The 24,169-nt window shown below is 41.1% G+C and overlaps 2 protein-coding genes across 5 annotated transcripts in view; one reads left to right on the top strand and one right to left on the bottom strand.

Moving 5' to 3' along the window:
- Positions 1–24,169, bottom strand: part of CLSTN1 (calsyntenin 1) — a 523,112-nt gene that overhangs the window by 269,608 nt on the left and 229,335 nt on the right. The window lies entirely within an intron of this gene.
- UBE4B (ubiquitination factor E4B) overlaps positions 1–24,169 on the top strand; it is a 111,272-nt gene that overhangs the window by 20,342 nt on the left and 66,761 nt on the right. For 3 of the 4 annotated variants that reach the window (XM_004272373.4, XM_004272372.4, XM_049712581.1), the window contains exons 2-5: positions 8,980–9,166; positions 15,476–15,611; positions 22,089–22,176; positions 23,232–23,376. In XM_004272373.4, the coding sequence (XP_004272421.1) occupies positions 8,980–9,166; positions 15,476–15,611; positions 22,089–22,176; positions 23,232–23,376 (556 nt within the window). Of the gene's footprint in view, positions 1–8,979; positions 9,167–15,472; positions 15,612–20,158; positions 20,369–22,088; positions 22,177–23,231; positions 23,377–24,169 lie in introns of those variants that run through there. The other variant, XM_049712579.1, reaches the window with a different exon arrangement.

The following is a 24,169-nucleotide window of genomic DNA, read 5'->3' as shown; positions in this document are numbered from 1 at the left end:
AGGATTTATAAACATGTACACAGTAAGTAATACAGCAGCTTATCCAGCTTAAGCAAAAATAGGATTTATTTTAAGGGTACAGGGGTCCTGCTTCTGAGCCCAGGGACAGCAAGATAGCTGGGTCACGGGAAGGAACTGGAACCTGGAATCAGAACGCTGCCAGGGCTTCCTTTGTCTTGGGTTTGTGCTTCATTGTAATCGCCCCTTGTACACACTGTGCATTACCTTCCCTCTGTCTCACTGTCTCATACTCATGGGCAACCCTGGCTGCTCCCACTTCATGCCTACTGTGTGCAGCTGAACACGGCTAGAGAAAAGCCAAGCCGGGTGGGCTGGTAGGTATAATTTTTCTCTCAAGTTTTTATTCTGAAAATGTTCAAATCTGCAGAAAGATTGATCAAGTCACCTGGATGGATTCATCGTGTGTTAGCGTTGCCTTGTTCCGTATTCACTTAGTATGTAAGTGTGTGTGTGTGTGTGTGCATGTAAACATACATACGTAAACGTACATGTTGGTTTTGACTGAACTGTTTGAAAGTACAGAGAACCATAAAGCAGAGATGGGGGACAGGAGGTGGCCAGGGAAGGCCTCACGAAGAAGGTAGCATTTGAGCAAAGACCTGAGGAGGGGATGCTGGGCAGTTGTCTTAGAGAGGAGTGTGCTAGGGAGAAAGAGGCAGCGGTACAGGAAGTGACCCCTAACACCTGGACAGCGTGTGTGCTGAAGGGAAAAGAGCCTCTGCTGCACTAGACTGTTTTATTGTCAAGATATTCCCTGCCCCTTCCTGGCGGAAGGTTATGTTTCTCAGCCCCACTGGCTGCAGGTGTGGCCATGTGACTTGTTTTGGCCAATGAGATGTGAGCAGAAACGAATAGGTCCCTTCTGGGCCGGCACCCAGTGCGCACGCTCCTCTCCCTCTGCCTTGACAAGTGGGAGTGTTCCCTGTAGAGGCTGCTTTGTCATCCTGGGTCCTTGGAGTGAGGACGATTTGGAGCAGCACAGCCCTTGCATCTGAATGTTTTCAGATTTTATAGACATACTAGGAGATAATAATAGTTTCATTCTCTTCATCAGAAATTGTGTGAAAGGAGAAGGAAGACGGGCAAAAATAGAAATTTATTATGTATCATTGCCATTTTCATTTGCACTAACACCTATTGTAATGTAAGTATACCCAAATGGAATCACAGTGTGTGCCCTTTTGCAACCTGCTTTTTCAATTCAATTAAAAAAATACTGTGGTAAAATACATATAACTTAAAAATATACCTTCTTTTAAGAGCAGGAGATATCTGAATAGGAAACACATTGTTTTCTTTAAAAGATATGGCATGACTGGGCTTCCTTGGTGGCGCAGTGGTTGAGAGTCCGCCTGCCGATGCAGGGGACACGGGTTTGTGCCCCGGTCCGGGAGGATCCCACATGCCACGGAGCGGCTGGACCCGTGAGCCATGGCCGCTGAGCCTGCGCGTCCGGAGCCTGTGCTCTGCAACGGGAGAGGCCACAACAGTGAGAGGCCCGCGTACCGCAAAAAAAAAATATATATATATGGCATGACTAAGCTCCGTATGTATGTATTATATATGTATGTGTGTATGTGTAACCTCCCTATGAAGTGATAATGGATGCCCCAGACATCCATTATCAAAGGAGAAGAGTTGCACTCTTCTCCTTTGTGTCTTTTCTACTCTTATTATATCTTGTGCAGACCTTATTTTGCTGTATCATAATTGTTGATTTTCTTCTATGTCTTTCCACAGTGGATCTGGAAGTCCTTAAGGATAGAGCTTATGACCCCAGTGTTGTCTTACTTTTAGTGCCTGCTACCGTGACTGGTGCAAAGTAGACAAAAAAACCAACAAAGGACTGAATTTGGGGGGCAAGATTATGTTCATAAAGTGTCATTTTTTTCCTGTTTTATTTATCGATACTCTGTATATTTTAAACAAGAAAATGGAAATTTTCTTTGTTTCAGAATACACAGTCATCAAAGAGGGATATTTCTAATATTCTAATGTTGTTAGAATATAAATACAGTATCTGAAATACCAACATTCTATGCATAAATTCCTTTATTTGTAACTGATAGTGCACAAGCACTGTGTCATCAGGGAAGTAAGGCTGCCTCCATCTGCAAGACACTGCAGCTTCAGAGGGGGTTTTCTTCTGTAAAAGATCAATGGGGTTTGGGTAAGACTGTACCCTCTGGAGTTAGAGTGGCTACTCTTTGGCTTTCTAGCTGTGTGACCTTGAGCAAGTCACTTAGCCTCTCTTGAGTTCAGCTTTCTCATCTATAAAATGGGAAAATAAATGTGCCGTCTCTTTGGATTATTAACTAAGTTTATATACGTGAAGCCCTTAGAACCAGCATTTGAGACATGATAAGGGTTTGGTAAGTGTTAATCATATTAATGTTAATTTTTTTTTGTCTTAGAGTTTGCAGCAGCCTCCCAAAGTATCAATAATCGTCAGTGACTAACCTAGAAAACTTTATTATCTGAGTGCCGTATTCACTTCCTCTTTGCAGGAGAGGAGATTATAGGATTGTATTGAGAAGTAAGGAGACATGTACTTGTGTTCAGCTGAAATCTTTGACTTAAACTCTTGTCACTTCTTGCTATAATGTTAGGATTTAAAGAAAAAGCATTTTTTCATATTTTTGGCCTCATGTATATAGGGTGACAGTGATAGACTGAGTTTAATATATTCTTTTTAAATGGGGGGGATTTAAGTGACAAGACTTTTGGAGCTTTAAGTGAAAATTAATTTAAAATTGTGAATTTTAAAAAGGAAACTTGTGAATTTTAGATCTCAGAGCTGTGGTGTTCAGATTTGAATGTATTTACTTTGAGTTATATTGTTGGGCTTAGATATAGGCATATTGTGAAATTGTCATAGCATTTAATAACTTTTAGATATGACCAGCTATTAAAAAAGAAAATAAAACCTACAATAATAATCAAAACAGGAGATATCTCTAGAAGGACACCATCCCAAAGAGTAAATATTTGAAAATGTTTTTCTTTATGTTAGAATTTAATATTTTAGAATTTAATAATTTGGAAAAGTAAGATGCTTTTGTAGAATGACTGTTTACTAAATTTAAAACAGTGCCTTTTGGATTTATTTTTCCCCACACAAACGCTAAAAATAGGAGGATCAGTTTGGCCCATCCTGTCTTAGCTTCTGCCTCATGTCACCACAGTGGCCCTTGCTGTTTTGAACAGAGGCTGTTTTGAATCTATTTTTAGTTAGTCAGAAACGTGAGGGTAGGAAATGCTGCATCAAGATAAAACAATTCCAGGGAAACCTCTATTTTATTTATTTTTTATCCTTTTAAAATTCTATTATTATTATTTTTTCAGCTGTACCGTGTGGCTTGCAGGATCTTAGTTCCCCGACCAAGGATTGAACCTGTGCCCCCTGCAGTGGAAGCCAGGCCCACAGCAGTGAAAGCACTGAGCCCTAACCACTGGACCATCAGGGAATTCCCGGGAAACCCCTATTTTAATGTCATTTGTGAAATAAGAACTGAAACAGTCAAGACAAGAAAAACTCTAGGAATGAGATTTCATGATCAGTATGTTTGGGTTTGAGTTGTGGTTAGGTCGTAAGTTGAGGAATTGGAAGTTCCTTTTTTATGCTCTTGGTTTTTTACTCTCTGTGACATCTAGGAAGACAGTTCTTTTAAAAAGGACTTCCGCTTAACTTAAAAGACATTCTACCGGTCTTACCTGCTTATGTATAGAGTAGGCAAAGAGGAGAACGTTTAATAATACTTTGGTGTGTTGGGACTATTTTTAGTTTGTGTCTCATACGTTTTGCTTGTGATGAAAGTGAGGTCACGTCTCTTAATAGTCAAATTAATTAGGTAGGCCTTCATACCTGCGATTGCTCAAAGCCATTCTCTTGAGTCTCCAGTCCAGAAATTCCCAGGGTCCTCAGGCTGCTAGGCCAGTTCAGAGCCACCACCATGGTGGAAAGTGGTCAGTCCACTGAAGGGCACTGTCTTCTACTGAGAGCATTGCAGCGGGGCCGCCCAGAGCACTGCCCCATCCATGGCTGTTTCTTCCCTTCCCAGCAGGTTTTTAAGATGGGGGGTCAGGACAGGTTCTGCCAGTCTCCTCCTACCAGCTCATGTTATGCGTGGACCTGTCTCTTTTCCTTACTCCACTCCTCCATCTCCCTTCCTGGTCCACAGTATATTTCACAAAGTCTTGATTCTTATTCTTTTTTTTAAACCTGTGTTTGTGGAGTGGTGGTGGGGAGGGATTAGGGAATCCCAGCACGGTGGAAATCTTTCTTCTTGGAAAATTTCCTTCAAGCCCGTATTACAGTGAGTCAGGACATTTATTCTATGTTTATATCACTGAGGAGGACATCTGAATGTAACATCTCAGGCTGAACTTGGCACCCAGTTTTTTGGGTTTTTTTTTCCGCGGTACGCGGGCCTTTCACCGCTGTGGCCTCTCCCGTTGCGGAGCACAGGCTCCGGACGCACAGGCTCAGCGGCCATGGCCCACGGGCCCAGCTGCTCTGCGGCATGTGGGATCTTCCCGGACCGGGGCACGAACCCGTGTCCCCTGCGTCGGCAGGCGGACCCTCAACCACTGCACCACCAGGGAAGCCCGGCACCCAGATTTAAAGTGGCTTCATATTTTTTTCAAAAGCAATGTGTGCTTTTTCAAAGGTAATATTATCATTCCCTAAACAGTAAATTTTACGTGCAATGCATTTTCTGATAGTTTTCATTTATTCTTTAATTCATTCAGCACATATTTAAAGAGCACCTACTATGTGCCAGGCACTCTTCTAGGCACAGATGAGCCATCAGAGAAAAAACTGAGAAAAGCCCGGGCCTGAAGAAACTTAAAGTAGGGGGATGGTGAACAAGCAATACACAAAGGAACATCACAGGGCTTTCCTGGTGGCGCAGTGGTTAAGAATCCGCCTGCCAGTGCAGGGGGCACGGGTTCGAGCCCTGGTCCGGGAAGATCTCACATGCCGCGGAGCAACTAAGCCCATGCGCCCCGACTACTGAGCCTGCGCTCTACAGCCCATGAGGCACAACTACTGAGCCCGCGTGTCACAGCTAGTGAATCCCACGTGCCTAGAGCCCATGCTCCGCAAAAAGAGAAGTCACTGCAATGAGAAGCCCGCGCGCCTCAATGAAGAGTAGCCCCCGCTCACCGCAACAAGAGAAAGCCCAGCAACACACAGCAACGAAGACCCAATGCAGCTAAAAAATAAATAAATTAATTAATTAAAAAAAAAAAGAAACATCACATATGTAGTAGGTCAGTTAAGAGCCGTGAACATAAAATGAATTAGAGAACAGGGCAAAGTGGTAGTTTTCTCACAATTCTCTGAGGAAGGCACTGTTTATCCCCATTGTACAGATTCGTATCTGGAAGCCCAGAAAGGTCAGGCGACTTGTCTTGAACCCACTTAGGTAGTGAGTTAGTAGTAAAGGTTGCATTTGAATTTCAAGTCAAGCACGGGCTCTTAAGTTTAGCTGCCTCTAAAGTAATGAAACTTAACTTCTAGCAAATCCCCAAATGCTGGTTTCCTTGAAAATTTAAAGTCTCTTCCGTTGTATTGGTGTGTATACACAAACACATTTTAAAGTGAAAATAACTGCCTTAATTTCAGTATCAGGTAGTAAGCACAGTGTTTGTGTAAGGTATTTTAATTTACACTAAATTAAAAAAAAATGGAGAATCCTCATAAAGACTGTAGCATTTCCAGTGGGCCTTGAGGGATAAGTAGGATTTATTTTTTAAAATTATATCCTATTTGGGGCTTCCCTGGTGGCACAGTAGTTGAGAATCCGCCTGCTGATGCAGGGGACACAGGTTCGTGCCCCGGTCTGGGAAGATCCCACATGCCACGGAACGGCTGGGCCTGTGAGCCATGGCAAAAAAAAAAAAAGAAAAAAAAAAATTATATCCTATTTGAAACATGTAAAAGACTATTTAACGTATAAGTTATGAAGATTAATATGATGAACACCCGTGAACTCACTACCCACAGTTGTAAGTATACAACCCAATGAATTGTCACAGGGCGGACACACCTGTGAAACTAGCATCTCGTTAAAAAAGACAAAAGACCATTACCAGCACCGGAGACACCCGCTCATGCCTCCCCCAGCCATCCTCCCTGTACCCCCGCACCCCCTGCCAAAGGTAACCACTATCCTGACTAATGTTACAGTTTAGTTTTTCTTGTTTTTGAAATTTATCAAAATGGAATCATGCAGTGTTTGCTTTTTCATGTCTGGCTTTTCTTTTTATTTATTTATTTATTTATTTATTTTTGGCTATGTTAGGTCTTTGTTGCTGTGCGCAGGCTCTCTCTATTTGTGGCGAGTGGGGGCTACTCTTCCCTGCGGTGCATGGGCTTCTCATTGCGGTGGCTTCTCTTGTTGTGGAGCACAGGCTCTAGGTGCGTGGGCTTCAGTAGTTGTGGCACGCAGGCTTCAGTAGTTGTGGCTGTGGGCTCTAGAGTGCAGGCTCAGTAGTTGTGGCGCACGGGCTTAGTTGCTCCGCAGCACGTAGGATCTTCCCGGACCAGGGCTCGAACCCGTGTCGCCTGCATTGACAGGCGGATTCGTCACCACTGCGCCACCAGGGAAGCCTCGTGATTTGTGTTTTTAAAGAATTACTGTGATTGCTGTGTGGGGAATGGGTTGCAGAGGAATCTAGGTGATACATGCTTTCTTATCATTTAGGATTTTATTCTATACTTAGATTAAAAAAAAATCTCCCTAGCTCTTGGCAACCACCATTCTACTTTCTGCCTCTATGAAATTTGGCTAGTCTAGGTGCCTCATGTAAGTGGAATCATACAGTATTTGTCTTTTTGTGAGTGCCTTATTTCACTTAGCATAAAGTGCTTGGGGCTCATTGTGTTGCAGTCAGAATTTCCTTTTTAAGGTTGAATAATATTCCATTTATGTTTAGAGCACATTTTATTTATCTATTAATAGACATTTGGGTTGCTTCCACCTTTTGGCTTTTGGAAATAATTTTACTATGAACATGGGTAAACAAATACATGTTTGAGTCCCTGCTTTCAGGTCTTTTGGGTATATACCTATGAATGGAATTACTGGATCATATGGTAATTCTATGTTTAATTTCTTAAGGAACTGCCATACTGTTTTCCATAGCGGCTGCACCATTTTACATTCCCAACAACAGTGTACAGGGGTTCCAGTTTCTCTACACCCTTGCTAATAGTTGTTATTTTATGGGTTTTTGATTGTTTTTTTGATAGTAGCCATCCTAATGGGTGTGAGGTATTAGCTCATTGTGGTTTTGATTTGCATTTCAGAAATCTAAAGCTTTGAAAGTGTTTAAAGAAAGGCGGATGGGGCCTCTACCCTCACCAGGCCAGAGTGGACCCAGGCGTATCCATTAGGAAGCTTTTGCAGAGGTCCTGGTGAGAGAGGGTGGTGGCAGAGGAGCTGAGCGGGGAGGGTGTACTCCAGCAGAAGGAACAGGACTTGGTGGTAAATTGTCTATGTTTGAGGAGGTGAAGGGCAGCAGAGAAGCTGGGAACACAGACCCTGGGTCTCTGGCTTGATAATTGCGTTGGGAACAGGTTGGGGGTGGTGTTCCTGGTCCGTCCCCCTCCCCCGCCCCCCCCAATGAAGTATTCCTGAGAGAACGACTTGTTAGCTTCTTTCAGTGAGGTGTTTTTTTTTTTTTAAGACACATATTCTTTTATTTCTGTTAAACTGAATATACAGTTATTGTTCCCTAGGCAGCCAACTTTTACTTATAACTACAATTTAATTTCACGTTAACAAAACACAAGACAGTGAAAAGACAACTTTGTGTAGATCTAATCACAATAGTAAATAATTTATACAAGTTTTTTTTTTTTTGTGACCAAACAACTTCAGGATTTTGTATAAATTCATCGATAGATGTATTTACAGCAGGGGCACAGGGAGGGGCTTCTGAACTTTGGGGTCAAGAATCAGGATGTTCTTGTCTGAACAATAGAAGGAGCAGATTTCCAACAATGTTAGAATATGGCAAATAGGTTCTTAGTTCAGATGAGGTCCGTCCCCGTTAGCATTTGTCGTAATTTAACTTTTTCATCTAACTTATTCGTAACGGAAAGAGTGTGAGCAACCTAGTTGGTTTGCTTCTTTGATGCCTACTTAGAGCCAGACGCCTTATCGTAATTGTTGCGTATGCCCACTGCCTGGGAGGGCAGGTGCTCAGTTTTTTGCCTGGTTATGAATTAGTGACTATCAAAATGTGGGGAAAACATTTCTGTGATCCACCGGGATTTTGTGGTACATACTTGTAATCACTTCATAACTCTGAGATGTCATTATAAGGAGGAAGTTGTTGATTATGTTTTTATTGAAATTAAGTAAGAAAAATCTAATCATTTTGTTCTTGAAAGTGAGAGTAAAATTTGTCCTAATATAACTTGTTAATTTCACTGTTTCAGTGACATATTTATTTCATATCCTACCTATTAATATGACCAAATTTATATAGTTTTATTACAATAACAACAAGCTTTAGTGTGTTTAAAAGTGTTGTATGCTTATTACAAATTCACAGTGTCACTCAAGAAGATTCAGTAAACAGAGGTGGTAAGGTGATTACAATGCAGGTTTTAGGGACTTCCCTGGTGGTCCAGTGGTTAGGACTCCGAGCTCTCACTGCCGAGGGCCTGGGTTCAGTCCCTGATCAGGGAACTAAGATCCCACAAGCTGTGTGGTGTGGCCAAAAAAAAAAAAAAAGATTCAGTTTTTAAAATGTGAGGTGGTAGCTTATAAAAATACTGGTACACAGAGTTATCACTTGTCTCGAATGAGTGCTTTTTTCTCAAGGCGTATTTAGTTGTCAAGTTCTAATATGCTTATTGATAACATTAACGTTGTTGTTCTTCGGCAGAATTGTGTTTCTGCTGTTCAGTTATGAAATGCCCTTTCGCTCTCATTGTAGATCCGACGGAGGCGCCTGGCACGACTTGCTGGTGGACAGACCTCCCAGCCAAACACCCCGCTCACCTCTCCCCAGAGGGAGAGCCCTCCGGGGCCTCCTGTAGCAGCCTCAGCCCCAGGCCCGTCCCAGAGTCTTGGTCTCAATGTCCACAACATGACCCCAGCTACCTCCCCCATAGGTGCATCAGGTAAGCCTTGCCTTCACACCTGGGACACATTTATCGTTCCCACAACTGTAAGCTTGCTCTTAATGCTTACAGTTGTGGCGTTTCCACAGCAACATAAAATGAATTGAACAATTGCTGAATTGAACAGCAACTTTTTAAAATCCTGCAAGCAGTAGTTTAAAGATTAAGATCATTAGAGTGTGTTTTGTTAATGTCTATTCATTTTGATAGTGATCTGTTGAAGCTACTTGTTTTCCTTTCTATAGCTTTCATCTTTTTTTTTTGTTTTTTTGCGGTACGCGGGCCTCTCGCTGTTGTGGCCTCTCCCGTTGCGGAGCACAGGCTCCGGACGCGCAGGCTCAGCTCAGGCCACGGCTCACGGGCCCAGCCGCTCAGCGGCATGTGGGATCCTCCCGGACCGGGGCACGAACCCGTGTCCCCTGCATTGGCGACGGACTCTCAACCACTGCGCTACCAGGGAAGCCCAGCTTTCATCTTTTTTTTCAAACAGGGTCAGGTCTTTATCTCTGGTGGCAAGGAGATTAAGACTAAATTTGGTTCTGTTGATTTCATGAGTTTGGTTGATGCTTTTTTTTTAAGATAAAATAATCTGAAAATGCAAGATTAAACTAATGGTCAAAATGAAGGGAACTTACCTCCTTAAACTTCGGTCATGCCTCCACCCACCTACTCGAATATGTGGCCAGTTCTTGTTGGGCTTGAACTGTCCCTGCCCTAACTGCAGGCTGCGCCGCGGATCCCATCTCCTCTCACCTACCCAGAGCCTTTGTTCCAACAGTTCCTGTCTCTCTCCTGCTTCATCTGGTTTTCCATCTCAAGTGGAAACCTTTTATTTTTTCTTTCAACAGCCATTGTGCATGCTGTTCTTTCTCCCCTCTTGGGAGTAAATAGAAAGGAACTCTCTTGATCTCATATACCCTGCCGGCTTCCACCCCACATCTCTGCACCCCTTCACAACAGAACTTCTGGAAAGAGTTGCCTGTCCTCAGTCTCCTCCTTCTGTCCTTGTACCTCTGCTGAGTCGAATCCCGTCAGGTGAGGCCTTCCGTGGTCCGCTCTGAGTCACTGTCTGATCTGACTTGTCAGCCCCGTTCACTGTGGGTTTGGCCTTATTCTCCTTGAGGTGTCTGTTCGCTCCGGAGCATCACACTCCTGGTGTTCGTCCTGTCTCCATTCTTAGCTCTTTGTATGAGTCTTTTTCGTTTCCCTGGCTTCGAAGTGTCAGGGTTCCAGGACTCAGTTAACCTCTTGTCCTCTCCGTCTATGCTTATTCTCTTATTGATTTTATCCAGCTTCCTGGGTTTAGTTGGTATTTCTAATCTGATGATGCCTAAGTTTATATCTCCAGCTCAGACCTGTCGTTTGAACCTCAGACCCACGCATCATCTACTACACATCTCACAGGTAACACGTCCAAAATCGAGCTCCTGATATTTCCTTACATCTTGTCTTTTCCTAGGACCCCTTCTCAATAAATGACAACTTTTTTTTTTCTGGTTACTTAAGCCTAAAACATTCTCTCTTCTTTTTACCTCATATTCTAGATCGGGGGTCAGCACACTCTTTCTCTAAAGGGCCAGATAGTAAATATTTTTGGCTCTGCAGGCTGTGCAGTCTCTGTCACAAATATTCTTCTCTGCCCCGTAGCACAAAAGCAGCCATAGGCAATATATGATGAACTAATGATCATTGCTGTGTTCCAATAAAACTGTATTTACAAAAATAGGTAAGAGTGGCCTGTGGACTGTAGCTTGCCGACCCCAGCTCTAGGTCTATCAGCAAAATTTAGAACCAGACCCGATTCTCACCATCTCTTCTCATCTCACCACCTCTCCAGGTTCAAGGCACTAGCATATCTTGCCTGGATTACTGGAGTGGGCTCCAGACTGGTCTCTCCATGCCTACCCTTGCTTCACCTCAGTCTGTTCTCAGTGTAGAGCCATACTGGCTCCCACTAAAGCATAAGTACAGCATTGTATGACAGCAGCGTTATTTTTTACAGCAAGCAGGATAGTTACTATCACAAACCAACAGACTCGGGCGACTCTGAATGGTTAGTTCTTGGCAGTGCGCCTCTCTGCTGTTAAGTCCCGATTGTGTTTCTCATATAATCATCATTATTCATAATCATAAATAGGTAGATATTATTAGCCATGCTCTTGGCAGGTTGGATAAACAGATTTTTAGGGATCTATTAAATAAACAAGTTTAAACAAAACAAAATAGAAAACGAACCCCTCGTAAGACAGGTCATATCATTTTCTGTTAGCTCCCGGCCTCACTCAGAATGAAAGTCAGAGTCCTCACCTCGACCCGGGGCCATGTGTGACCTGGCCCTGCCCCGGCCCTGCCCTCCTCTCTCACTGCCCTTCTTGCGCCCTCTGCTCCAGCCATACTGGCTTCCTCTCTGTTCCTGGAACATTCCAGGCATGGTACCTAGTGGGGGCCTTTTTATTTGCTATTTCTTCGCCTAGAATTCTCCTACGCTAAAGTCCACATGTCTTTTTTGTTCAGCTCTTCAGTTGTTTATCCACATGTCACTTTCTCAAAAAGGCCTTCTCTGGGGCTTCCCTGGTGGCGCAGTGGTTGAGAGTCTGCCTGCCAGTGCGGGGGACACGGGTTTGAGCCCTGGGCTGGAAGGATCCCACATGCCGCAGAGCAACTGGGCCCGTGAGCCACAGCTACTGAGCCTGTGCTCCGCAACAAGAGAGGCCGCAATAGTGAGAGGCCCACGCACCGCAACGAAGAGTAGCCCCTGCTCACTGCGACTAGAGATGAATAAATAATTTTTTTTTAAAAAGGCCTTCTCTGGCCACCTTGTATAAAAGTGCAACCTCTATCTGACATAGACACTTTTTCTTTGAGCTCCTGTCACCAGCTGACATAGCATGTATATTACTTGTATATCCTGTTTTCTCTGCTTCCTCTGCTAGAGTATAAGTTCTGCGGGACAGGGACTTGTGTCCATTTTATTCACTGCTGCGTGCCCAGTGCCTTAACAGTGCATGCCACGTGGTAGGCACCGAAGAAAGATCTGTTGATCAGTAAGTGGATTGGAAGAGCAAATGACCAAAACAACATAGGCATGTGTAGTTCAAACAAAAGAAATCTCAGGCGGTTGTGATAGCTTTCCATGAAAACAGTGTGAAACATCATGAGGAGGAGGCCGGCTTATGCTTGCCTCCTTTGGTCCTAGATGGTAAAAATAGGGCCAGTGGGTAGCTTCATTATCCATTGAGCATGAAGGGACGGCTTCTGTTCCAGAATGATGTGCTTTCTAACAGAGACAAATACTGGGTGGGCTGCCACCCATGGGAAGGAGGTCCTCATCCGGGAGTGACTTGGCAGTCACCTGGCAGCCTTCTAAATTGAGATGCTTTCAGTTACAAGTAACTTTCAGTTAAAGTAACTGAAGCTGTAGTGAGTCCTACAAGTTGTTTCTCCCATCTAGTCCCAGCTTCTTTTTTTTCTTTTTAATTTAATTTGTTTACTTATTGGCTGCGTTGGGTCTTCGTTGCTGTGCGTGGGCTTTCTCTAGTTGCGGCGAGCGGCTACGCTTCGTTGTGGTGCGCGGGCTTCTCATTGCGGTGGCTTCTCTTGTTGCGGAGCACGGGCTCCAGGGGCGCGGGCTTCAGTAGTTGTGGCACACGGGCTCTAGAGCGCAGGCTCAGTAGTTGTGGCACATGGGCTTAGTTGCTCTGCAGCATGTGGGATCTTCCCGGACTAGGGCTCGAACCCGTGTCCTCTGCATTGGCAGGTGGATTCTTAACCACTTCACCACCAGGGGAGTCCCCAAAGTGATATTTTGTTCTGTTGTTTTGATTTGATTTTAGTTACAGTATTTAATTTATATCGATTCTAGATAAAGTCAAAGAGACCCTCCGTTTTTTTTAAGTTTAAGAAAGAAGTGGAGGGCTTCCCTGGTGGCTCAGTGACTGGGAGTCTGCCTGCCAATGCAGGGTACATGGGTTTGAGCCCTGGTCCGGGAAGATCCCACATGCCGTGGAGCAACTAAGCCCGTGCGCTACAGCTGCTGAGCCTGCGTGCCACAACTGCTGAGGCCCACACGCCTAGAGCCCGTGCTGTGCAACAGGAGAAGCTGCTGCAATGAGAGGCCCGTGTACCGCAACGAAGGAGTAGCCCCGGCTCGCTGCAACTAGAGAAAGCCTGCATGCATCAACGAAGACCCAACACAGCCAAATAAATAAATAAAAAGAAAGAAGTGGGGTCCCTCCTAGATTCTAGATGGTGTGTAGAGATTGGGGAACACTGGTAGACATAATAAATTCTGGGGAGAATTGCCCCACTTGAGCCTTGTGAAGATCATATGGAGGGTTGAGGAAAAAAAGAATTCAGATGATATTCTTGTCGTCTTATAAAAATATTGCAAATACAGTATATTATACTATATGATATACTCTGGCACTCTATTACTATAGGGTTATTGTATACATAGTATAGCAGAGCACCCTATGTTACAAGTATAGTTACTTAAACAACTTATTGTAATTATCAATTTAATTTTAGAACTGGTTTTTACAAGGTGGAGATTTAAAAGCTGCTAAATTGATATCCCATAAAAATTGTTGAACTTTATTATTTTATTAAAAAGTTGTCAGTCCTTTCAGTGTGGTAGGTAAAATGATATTCTCTTCAGGACATTGTTGATGCTCTGTTATTTACTCCTTCAATAAATATTTATTGAGGACTTATTTTGGGTTACACTGGAATTGATGATTTAAAGTTTTACTGTCTTCTCTAAGCTTATTTCAAAATTCTCACTATATCAAATGCTTTTGGTATTTTACTTTAATCTACTTATGAATAGTAAAAATTTAGTTTCTCTTTCCCTCCTGAGTCCTGCAAAAGTTTAATAAACAGGTCTGGGACTTCCCTGGTGGTGCAGTGGTTAAGAATCTGCCTACCAATGCCAGGGTCACAGGTTCGATCCCTGGTCCGGGAAGATTCCCACATGCCGCGGAGCAGCTAAACCCGTGTGCCACAACTACTGAGCCTGCTCTCTAGAGCCAGTGAGCCACAACTACGGATCCCACGCCACAACGACTGAAGCCCGCGTGCCCTAGAACCCACACACCGCAACTACTGAGCCTGCATGCTGCAGCTACTGAAGTCCACACACTCTAGAGCCCGTGCTCTGCAACCAGAGAAGCCACAGCAATGAGGAGCCCACGTACCGCAACAAAGAGTAGCCCCCGCTCGCCGCAACTAGAGAGGGCCCGTGTGCAGCGACAAAGACCCAGCACAGCCAAAAAAAAATTAAAAATTAAAAAAAAAAACCAAACAGGTCTATGTTAAAACCTGCTGTCAGGCATGGATAAAGTGTTCAACGAAGAGAGACTTGAAAGGGTGGCAAGTGGATTTTCTTGGGATGCTGGGAGGGTTAAAGTTTCCTCCACTTGATAGTTGTTTCAGCTACAAGTGATAACTCAAATTGTGTTGTTTTGCTTTTTAAAATATATGAGCCATTTTCCTTTCAGCAACATAGGTATATATTTTTTAAGTACTTGAAAATGCCTGGGTAAACTTTTCTTTTTTATAGAAAGATATTCATAGAGTTAAAGTAATTTTTAAAATTCTATGAAAAAGATGGTTTTGAAGACATTACTAGAAACACTGTGTCCCTGTGTACCTGGCGGTGGTTCGCTACACTGTGGTCTCTGTGAGGGCAAGGATGATGTCAGGATTTTTGTTTTCCCCAAACTATCACAAGATAAGATCTTCAGTTAATAAATGGATTGATCTGTATTTAAGGACATGGCTTAGATGGATCTATTCGACATCTTATTATGAAAATTCTAAGCATACAGAGAAGTAGAAAGAATTTTGCAGTGAATGCTTATATACGCATCACCTAGATTCTACTATTAACATTTTACTGTATTTGTTTTATCATACATCTCTCCATCTGTCTGTCTCTCTATCCATTCACTAAGGTATCTTATTTTTGGTACATTTCAAGGATATTTCTGGACTGTCTTGGAAGCTGATTTGTACTCAGGGACCATAGTTTGAATTAGTGAAAGAGAAGGTGATGAGTTAGTTTTAGGTATCAGACGTAGCTCTGTAACTGACCTCATGTGATATCTGTTGATAAATTATGATTTCTTGCTAACATTCCTATGATTTTAATGTTCCTTCAACCTTCAGTGTAATATTCTGATAGAAAGTCCTCGGTTGCCAACTGTAATGATGGTGTGAATGCCGATTCTGTGTGTTTACTGTGGCCGTTACAAATAGCTTTGACGTTATCTCACATGAGACTTCACCTTTCATGTCTCTTCTGGTTAGGAGTAGCCCATCGAAGCCAGAGCAGTGAAGGAGTCAGTTCTCTCAGCAGCTCGCCCTCCAATAGCCTTGAAACACAATCTCAGTCTCTCTCACGTTCCCAGAGCATGGATATCGATGGAGTCTCTTGTGAAAAAAGGTAAAGTAAGCCAGTTTTCCAGTAAGCTGCTTTGTTGTTGGAAAGGGAAAGATCCATTCACTTTAATCTCTAGTCCAGTGGTCTCAAATGCCAGCCCAGAGATCCATGGCAGTCCTTAGCAAATCAGAGCTAAATATAATAAATTGAAAGGTCTTTGTTTTATTCTGAAATGTTCTGTATACCTTTTTTTGTTTTTGGTGTTGGAATGTCTTTTATGAAATAATGGTATAGGTGGTAAAAAAAAATTTTTTTTAATGTCTTTATTTTGTAAATGCAAAGTTGGCAAGCATAGGTCAGCCCCTAAAAATTTCTGCAAAGATTTACTGCTTGGTGAAATTTTAAAAGTTTGGAAGGGTATAGGCAGGTAAGCCCCATATTCTAGGAGCTCCATGAGGATCAGGGTGTCTTGGAGCAGAGCCTTCCTGTGTTGCAGGTGTGCTGTGACAAGATAACAGAGTCGCTGGAGGGTTGAGTACTCCTTGGGCAGCCAGACCTCCAGGGCCTGGCTCCTTTGCCCTCAAGCAGCCCCCTCTGTTTATGTCAGTGGGCCAGACAGATACCATTTTCTGTGTGTGTTAGGATACTGGGGTGTCGTGCACTTGGTGGGTTGGGGTGAGGAGCCAGGTCAGGGGTTACCCCGCATTAGGCAAGAATTCAGAAAGGACTACACTTCCAGGAAGAAGATCAAGTAGAAAAAAATCAACCCCATAGAGTAAAAACAATTGTGTTCTTATTACCTTTGCTCTGAGTGGATGAATTTTTAAAAATCAAGTCAACTCTGCAATTTCTTGGCCAGTGGGTAACTTTCACATGGGTTTAGAACCTAAATTTACACTATCGTGGTAGTCTGAAAAATCTCAGGCTAAGAACTGTCATAGACAATGGACTCTTTAGTGTCTTTAGGCATCTAGCAGATATAAACATAAATCATCCAAGTCTTTAGAAAATGTCCTTAGAAAAATTTCCAAGAAATATGAACTGATGGTCAAAAATTAAAGCACGCTAGAAAAAGCCACCATGAGTAAGAAGAATCTGTAGAATCAATAACAACAGAATTATTCACCTAGATGTTTTTGGGGTTTGGAATGATGAAATACAGAATGTAAAATTTGTATGTTTAAATAAATTTAAGAGTATGGAAAATATGAATAAGGTATAAGCAACTATAAAAACAACCAAGCACATTTGAAAAAGAACCAAATAGAATTTCTAGAAATGAAAATAATAAACAGTGGATTAAAATAACTAAAGAGAAATTAACAAATGGAATGATAGAGCTGAAGAACTTATCCAGGGTGTACCACAAAGAGAAAAAGAACTGAAAAATATGAAGGGTATTTAGAAATATAGAGGACACAGATCCAATATATATCTAATAGAAATGTCAAAAGGAGAGAATAGGCAGACTGGGAGATTCCCCACCCTTCTCCTTATTCCATGTTTTTTCCTCTGCTGGTTTGGAAGCCATTATCAAAAAGATAAATGGCTGAGGATTTTTCTGGAGTTGATAAATGTTATGAATCCTCAGATCAGGAAGCCCAACAACTCACGAGCAGATTAAACAAAGAGAAATTCATATCCAGACATTTTATAGTAAAATTGCAGAACACCAAAGACAAAGACGCTTAAAGCAGCCGGAGAGAAATGAGAGATTATCTACAAAAGAACAATAGTTAGATAGATGTCTCAGTGATGGAGGCCAGAGGATGGTGGAAGTAGCATTAAGTGCTGAGAGAAAGTAACTGTCAGCTGGGAATTATGTGCCCTTGTGGAACTACCTTTTAAGAGCATGGGTGAAATAAAGACATTTATAGATTTAAAAAACAAACTAGAACAACCTGATAGTCTGCCACCAGAAGACCCGAACTTTTAACAGATGCAGTTTAAGACGAAGGAAAATGGTCTCAGGACTAATGTCTGAGATGCAAGAAGAAAAGATGAGTCAAGAAAATATTAAATATGTGGTAACCCTAAACACTGATGGTGTAAGACAGTAATAACAGTTTATGAAATAGTATAGGGGAGAGAAGTAGATCATCAGGTAGATCTAACATACTGAACAGCAGTGGCAGGTAAGCCGGAAGGGGAGTGATCTGTATGCTTGGGAGAGGGGTGAAGACAGTGGCCAACTTTTAGATTTTGAGTTAAGAATACTTGATGAAGTTTCAAGGGTAACCACTGAAAGAATAGAAAGAGTTTATTTTCAAACCAGCAAAGGGAAAATATGGAATTGGGGTGGGTAGGGAGGGGGTTTAAGTCAATTCAAAGAAAGGGAAGAAAGAAACACAGATTTTAAAAAAGGCAAACAGCACAAAATAAGATGGTTAAAAGAAATGAAAATACGTCAGTAATCACAGTAAATCACAGTGAAACGTCAGGTTGGATTAAAAACAAAATAGAACACAGCTTTATTCTTGTTTACTGAAGGCATACCTGAAACATTAGGTTAGAGAAAGTTTGAAAATAAAAGAAAGGGAAAAATATATGCCGGGCAAAAATACTAAACAAAAGAAAATTGGGGAAAGTATATTAATAAATTAGACTTTGCCACAAAGTATTACTAGAAATAAGCACTGTACAGTGATAAGTGTTTAGTTTACCAGTAGGATATAACAGTTTCCAAAGTATATGCACTTAGTAATGTAATAACAACATGAAATAAGGCAAATCTTGATAGAACTAGAGGAAATTGACACAGACATAATCATAATGGGAGGTTTTTAACATGTCTTCTTCAGTCATCAATAGAGCAAAGAGAATAAACATCAGTAAGCATATGGACAAATTAAACAACACAGCTAACAAGTTTGATCAAATTGAAAGATACAGAATTTGGCACTCTGCAGTTGGAGAATACACATTCTTTTCTGATAAAATCCATTGACCCAGAGGTTTCAGGAGTCAGAATCATACAGATCACGTTTTCTAACATTAGCTTAGATAATTATATAAGGTAAAAAAATCTTTTAAAAACCCATCATGAATTTGGAAATTTTAAAAACAGATCATGCTTCTAAATACAAGTCAAAGAAGAAATCATAATGGAAATTTGGAAGTATCTAGAACTGAACAATAACAAATATTACATATCATCATTTGTGTGTTGCAGCTAATGTGCTTCTTAAAGAGAATATAAAGCTATATATAATACATTAAAAATGGAAAAAGAATATAAATAAATATCGGGAATAAAACCCCTTTTCTTGGAATACTTTTCCTCTGGATATGTGCATGGCTAACCTCCTTCATATTTTTGCCCAGATAGCATTCAGTGAGGTCACCCCATTTAAAAGGGGGAAAGCCCTGCCCTCTCAATTGCCTTTTTCCTGCTCTGTTTTCTTTAATTTTTCCATAGCATTTATCATATACTATATGCTTTGTTTATTGTTTATTATCTTTCTCCCTTTAACTAGAATGGAGCTCCATGATGCAGGGATTTTTTTGTCTGTTTGTTTGTTGGCATCTCAGACACCTGGAACAATGCCTGCATAGAACGGGCACTCAGTAATACTTGTTACTGAAAAAGAATTCTGCAAAAAATGTAAATATGCAGGATGCACATAAATTTCAAAATTTGGATGAAAAATTCCTAGAAAAACACATTCTCCCAAAATTGACTCAAGAAAAAAGAGAGAACCTGAATAATCAAAAAAAGTGAAATAAATTGAATCAGTATTTTAAAATTTTCCAAAGAAAGCACGTTTCTTATATGATTTTATAGGTAATTCCAGCATTCCAACTTTACACACATTTTTCAGGTAATTTTTAAACTTACCAAATCAGTTTACGAGACTAATATGACCTTAATGTACAAAACCAGACAAGAATAACGTAAAAGAAGAAAATTAATTACGTGGTAATCATGCTTATGAACATACTTGCAAAAGTCTGAAGATATTGGCAAATCAAATACTGCAGCACATAAAAAGAAGACAAAACATCTATGGGGCTAGATGCCAGGAGAGCAGTTACTGTGGGCTAGCGTAGTAGTGATTGAAAGGGTCATGAGGGGGACTTTTGGGGTGCTGGTAATGTTCTGTTGCTTGATCTGGGTGTCGGTTACATTAGTATGTTTCCTTTGTGAAACTATTCAGCCAAACACATCATGTATGCACATTTCTGTATATTTCAACTAAAAGATTAGTTAAAAAAAATAATATAACATGACCAACTTGGGTTTATCTTAAGAATGCAAAGGTGCTTTAACATTAGAAAATCTATAAATATTATTCACTACATTATATATTAAATAGAAAAGCCATATAATCTTGGAAGTTGCAAAGGTTTGATACAATTCAACATTGATTCATGGTAAAAATCTTAGCAAACAGGAGACAGAAAGTTGTATCCTTAAACTGTAGGGCAGAGACAGAGTTCACCAAATATTCCACAGGCTCCCCTGCCTTTCCAGTCTCCTTTGCCATTAGATTGGGGCCAATTAACTAGTTCTGTCCAGTAGACTTGTGAATGGAAGTGACATGTGTCACTTTTAGGTGAAGGCAGTTGAGCCGATGATCCTCCTCCATCCCTCTCTTCTCTTGCTCTAGTGACCTTGGAGGCTGTATATTGCAGACGGCATAGATTAAAGATGGCGTAAGGTTGCTTCACTCGTCAAACTTTGCGGAGGCAAGAAACAAACCCTTATAGTGTGAAGCCTCTAAGATTGCAGAGTGTATGTGTTACTACAACATAGCCTCTTATTCTCACTAATATAAAGGACATCTACCAAAAAACCACAGCAGCTCTCATACTCAGTGGTAAGAAATTAGAAGCATTCTCTTTAAAATCAGGAATAAAAAAAGGATGAGTGCTGTTTCTGCTTCTATTCAACATGGGATCCTACCCACTGCAGTAAAGCAAGTTAGGATTGGAGTGAAAGAAACAAAACAGTTATTATTTGGAGATAAAATGATTGCCTTATAAGCCCAGTGTATAAGGAAACAAGTAGCTTATAAGAGGTCTGTGTCTAAAGTCAGTTACATTACTATGTACTCGCAACAAATTAGAAAACTTAACTTTTAAAAAGGCCCATTCACAATTTTATTTAAAAATATTTGGTGCTGGCCTTCCCTGGTGGCGCAGTGGTTAAGAATCCGCCTCCCAATGCAAGGGACACGGGTTCGAGCCCTGGTCCGGGAAGATCCCACATGCCGCGGATCAACTAAGCCCGTGTGCCACAACTACTGAGCGTGGGCTCTAGAGCCCGTGAGCCACAACTACTGAAGCAAGCCCGCACGCCTAGAGTCCATGCTCCGCAACAAGAGAAGCCACCGCAATGAGAAGGCCGCGCACCACAACAAAGAGTAGCCCCCCCTTGTCACAACTAGAGAAAGCCCGCACGCAGCAGCAAAGACCCAACACAGCCAAAAAAAAAAAAAATATATATATATATATATATATATATATATATATGGTGCCTAAGGATAAATTTAGCAAAAGAAGTGGAAGACTTAGGGAGGAAATTATCAAAGTTTATTGAAAGAAGACCTTAAATACTTGGAGAGAGGTACCTTGTCCATGGATAGATCAGTAACATAACGAGGTCTTTTCTTCCCAGTTTGATCTATAGAGTCAGTGAAATTCTAGTCAAAATCCCAACAGGAGTTTTAAGGAACCCGTCAAGCTGATTCTTAAGTACGTGTGGAAGAGCAAAGGGCCAAGAATGGCCAAGACTCTCCTGACGTAGAAGAATAAGGTAGAGGCGTTGACCTAGCATATAGCAAGGTTTATTGTGAAGTCGTAGTAAGTACAACACAGTGGTATTGGCTCAGGGACAGACAGATTGTCTAATGGAACAGCAATGAGTATCCAGAAGGAGACCTGCACACGTATGACGGTTGGACATATGACGTAGGTGATTTCATATTGGTGTTGAAAAGGATGGTCTTTTCAATAAGTGGTGCTGGGACAGTTATTTAATGTGGGGGAAATAATATATGTACTTCACCAGATTTTGTAATCAGGCTCTGATTGATTGTATATCATTTAGAAATAGTATGTATAGAAAACCTGCTCTTAATTTTTGTTTTTGAAAGTGAGCCTAAGAAAATAACAACTTGAGGAAAATATTTCCAACAATATTATTATTATTTTTGAAAGTGAGCCTAAGGAAATGACAACTTGGGAAAAATATTTTCAACAAGAATGATAGAATGTTTATATCCTAATATATGAAGAGCTCTTAAAAATTAATGAGAAAAAAGATGAACCTTTATTATTTTGCTTTCCTGACTGATTTTGATTGATAGTTTAAAACTTTTCCCCAGGGAATTCCCTGGCGGTCCCATGGTTAGGACTTGGTGCTTTCAGTGCTGAGGGCACAGGTTGAATCCCTGGTCGGGGAACTAAGGTCCTTTAAGCCATGTGGCACGGCCAAAAAAAAAAACCACAAAAAACAAAAACTTTTCCTCAACCAGTAGCTATGACATTGGGTGGATTTATCTAAGGTGAAAGACTGATTGTCTTTTATACTTAAAGCATGTCCCAGGTGGATGTGGATTCAGGAATTGAAAATATGGAAGTTGATGAAAATGACCGAAGAGAAAAAAGGAGCCTCAGCGATAAGGTTGGTAAGAGATGAAGCCCTTGCTTCTGTTTTTAGTTACAGGTAATATAAATAAACACTGCTTCATGTCTTGTATCTGTAAAGTCCATGAGAGAATGCCACCCCAAACCAGCAGATCCTATTTAGTTGACTGGGTTTTTTCTTTTACTATTTTCAGAAAAAGTGGGTAGCCTTGATCACCCTTATTAGTGGAAGTATAACTCAGTCCTTTTACCTGATAAAAATCCTTCAGTTATCTTTGTTTCAGGTCCATGTTTTTTTCAGTAAATGTTAGCAAATAATTTAGAGCTAATTTGAATTTTTTTCTGTCTGTCTTTAATTGCTTAAGCAAGTAGGTCATCACATCTTTGGTTGTATTCTGAGGGAAATGACTGGGAATTGAAGCAAGAATGTGAGGAAACAGGAGGCTTTTATATTTTGTTATCATCTGAGCCTTAGTTCCCTATATTTAGAAAAAGGATTTTTTGGGTTTTTGGTGTGTGTCATGGTGTAGAACTGGTAGAGATAATTGCATCACTTTCTGTTCAGTAAATTATTGGTGTTCAGCAACATTATTAGAAGCTGGGCTGTAGCCTCCTGGTGGTGCAGTGCTTTATTTTGTATAGGTTTTGAGTGTTTACAAAGTTCTTTCATATATGATACTTTCTGTGATGGAAAGTAGTGAAAAACATTGAATTCTGGAAGCATTTCTAGAGAAAAATTGGTTGTATACCTAGAATGTCAACCTGGTCTTTTAGCATTCAGAAAAGTAAATAAATGGGATATATGTACATCCTTTATCACTGTCTTCCTTGGCAATTCCTGATAACAATCCTGCTGGTTTATACTCCACCCACCCCATAGACTTGCGTTGTAAGCTCGTGAGACCTACATGTTGTAACCTTGAAGTCATAGTAGCAAGTTTATTTTTCCCTAAATCAGTAGGTGAATAGTTTTATGCATTTCTAAAATATCCTCATTTGTAAAAAATTAAATCAGAATTAGGTATTTCTATTAAAGTCTAACTCACACCTCCTACTACTTGAAATTAACCCTCAAATCTTCTTCCTCACAAGGAGCCTTCATCAGGTTCTGAAGTGTCTGAAGAACAGGCCTTACAGCTGGTCTGTAAGATCTTCCGTGTCTCCTGGAAGGACCGGGACAGAGATGTCATCTTTCTTTCTTCTCTTTCTGCACAATTTAAGCAGAACCCAAAAGAAGGTAGGAATCAAGCTCAGCTGTCTTATTTCAGAGCCCTTAATAGAAAACCAGGATGAAAAATCTTTTGTCTTTCCCTCCTATCCACATTCATTGTCTTGCTTTGCAGTTGTATTTTTGATTACAGGGATACTTCTTGATGAGGACACTGCTGTTTGGCTACTTTCCACCTATCTTATTGATAAATTTTTTTTTTACTTTTATGATTTCTCTAAAAGAAAACCGTATAAATAAGTTAATGGTCTCTACTGTCTCAGGGTTGAAGTTTTTTCCTTTGCAATAAGAAGGTGCTTAGAGAGAGCATTAGTGCCTCTTATACTCTGGGCAGGAGTATACTGGGTAGTCTCCGGGGATCCTGAGAGAGGCGCTCTGGATGGCCTATGCCTGCTGTAAGTGCCTCCCGGGTCATATGGAGACAGTGGAGTAAATCGGCTTGATTAAACTGCTTAGCAAGATAGCACATGTTGATATTTTGCAGTGTTTACAGGATTCTATTTTAAGAGGCTACACTAAACCACACTTACAGCAAAGTAATAAAACTCTTAGCAAGATACCAGCATTACAGGGCACACTCACTTTTCTCTACAGCAGTCATTTCGAGAACAGAAGAGGGAGGGGAAGTGCGCCAGAGTGTTCTTCTACGTATCACTAGTATATAACCTCCCTGATGGCAGGAATTTTTGTCTGTTTTGCTCACTGATGTATTCCCAGTGCCTGCACTTAATAATCCCTCAGTAGATACATTTTAAATGAGTGAATGAACATCAAGGAGATTGCATTCCCTTTTCTCTGCTGC

Source organism: Orcinus orca, chromosome 1 (assembly GCF_937001465.1).
Source record: "Orcinus orca chromosome 1, mOrcOrc1.1, whole genome shotgun sequence".
Taxonomy (NCBI): Eukaryota; Metazoa; Chordata; class Mammalia; order Artiodactyla; family Delphinidae; genus Orcinus; species Orcinus orca.
Note: the sequence above shows the minus strand (reverse complement) of the source record. Positions and strands in the feature narration are given on the sequence as shown.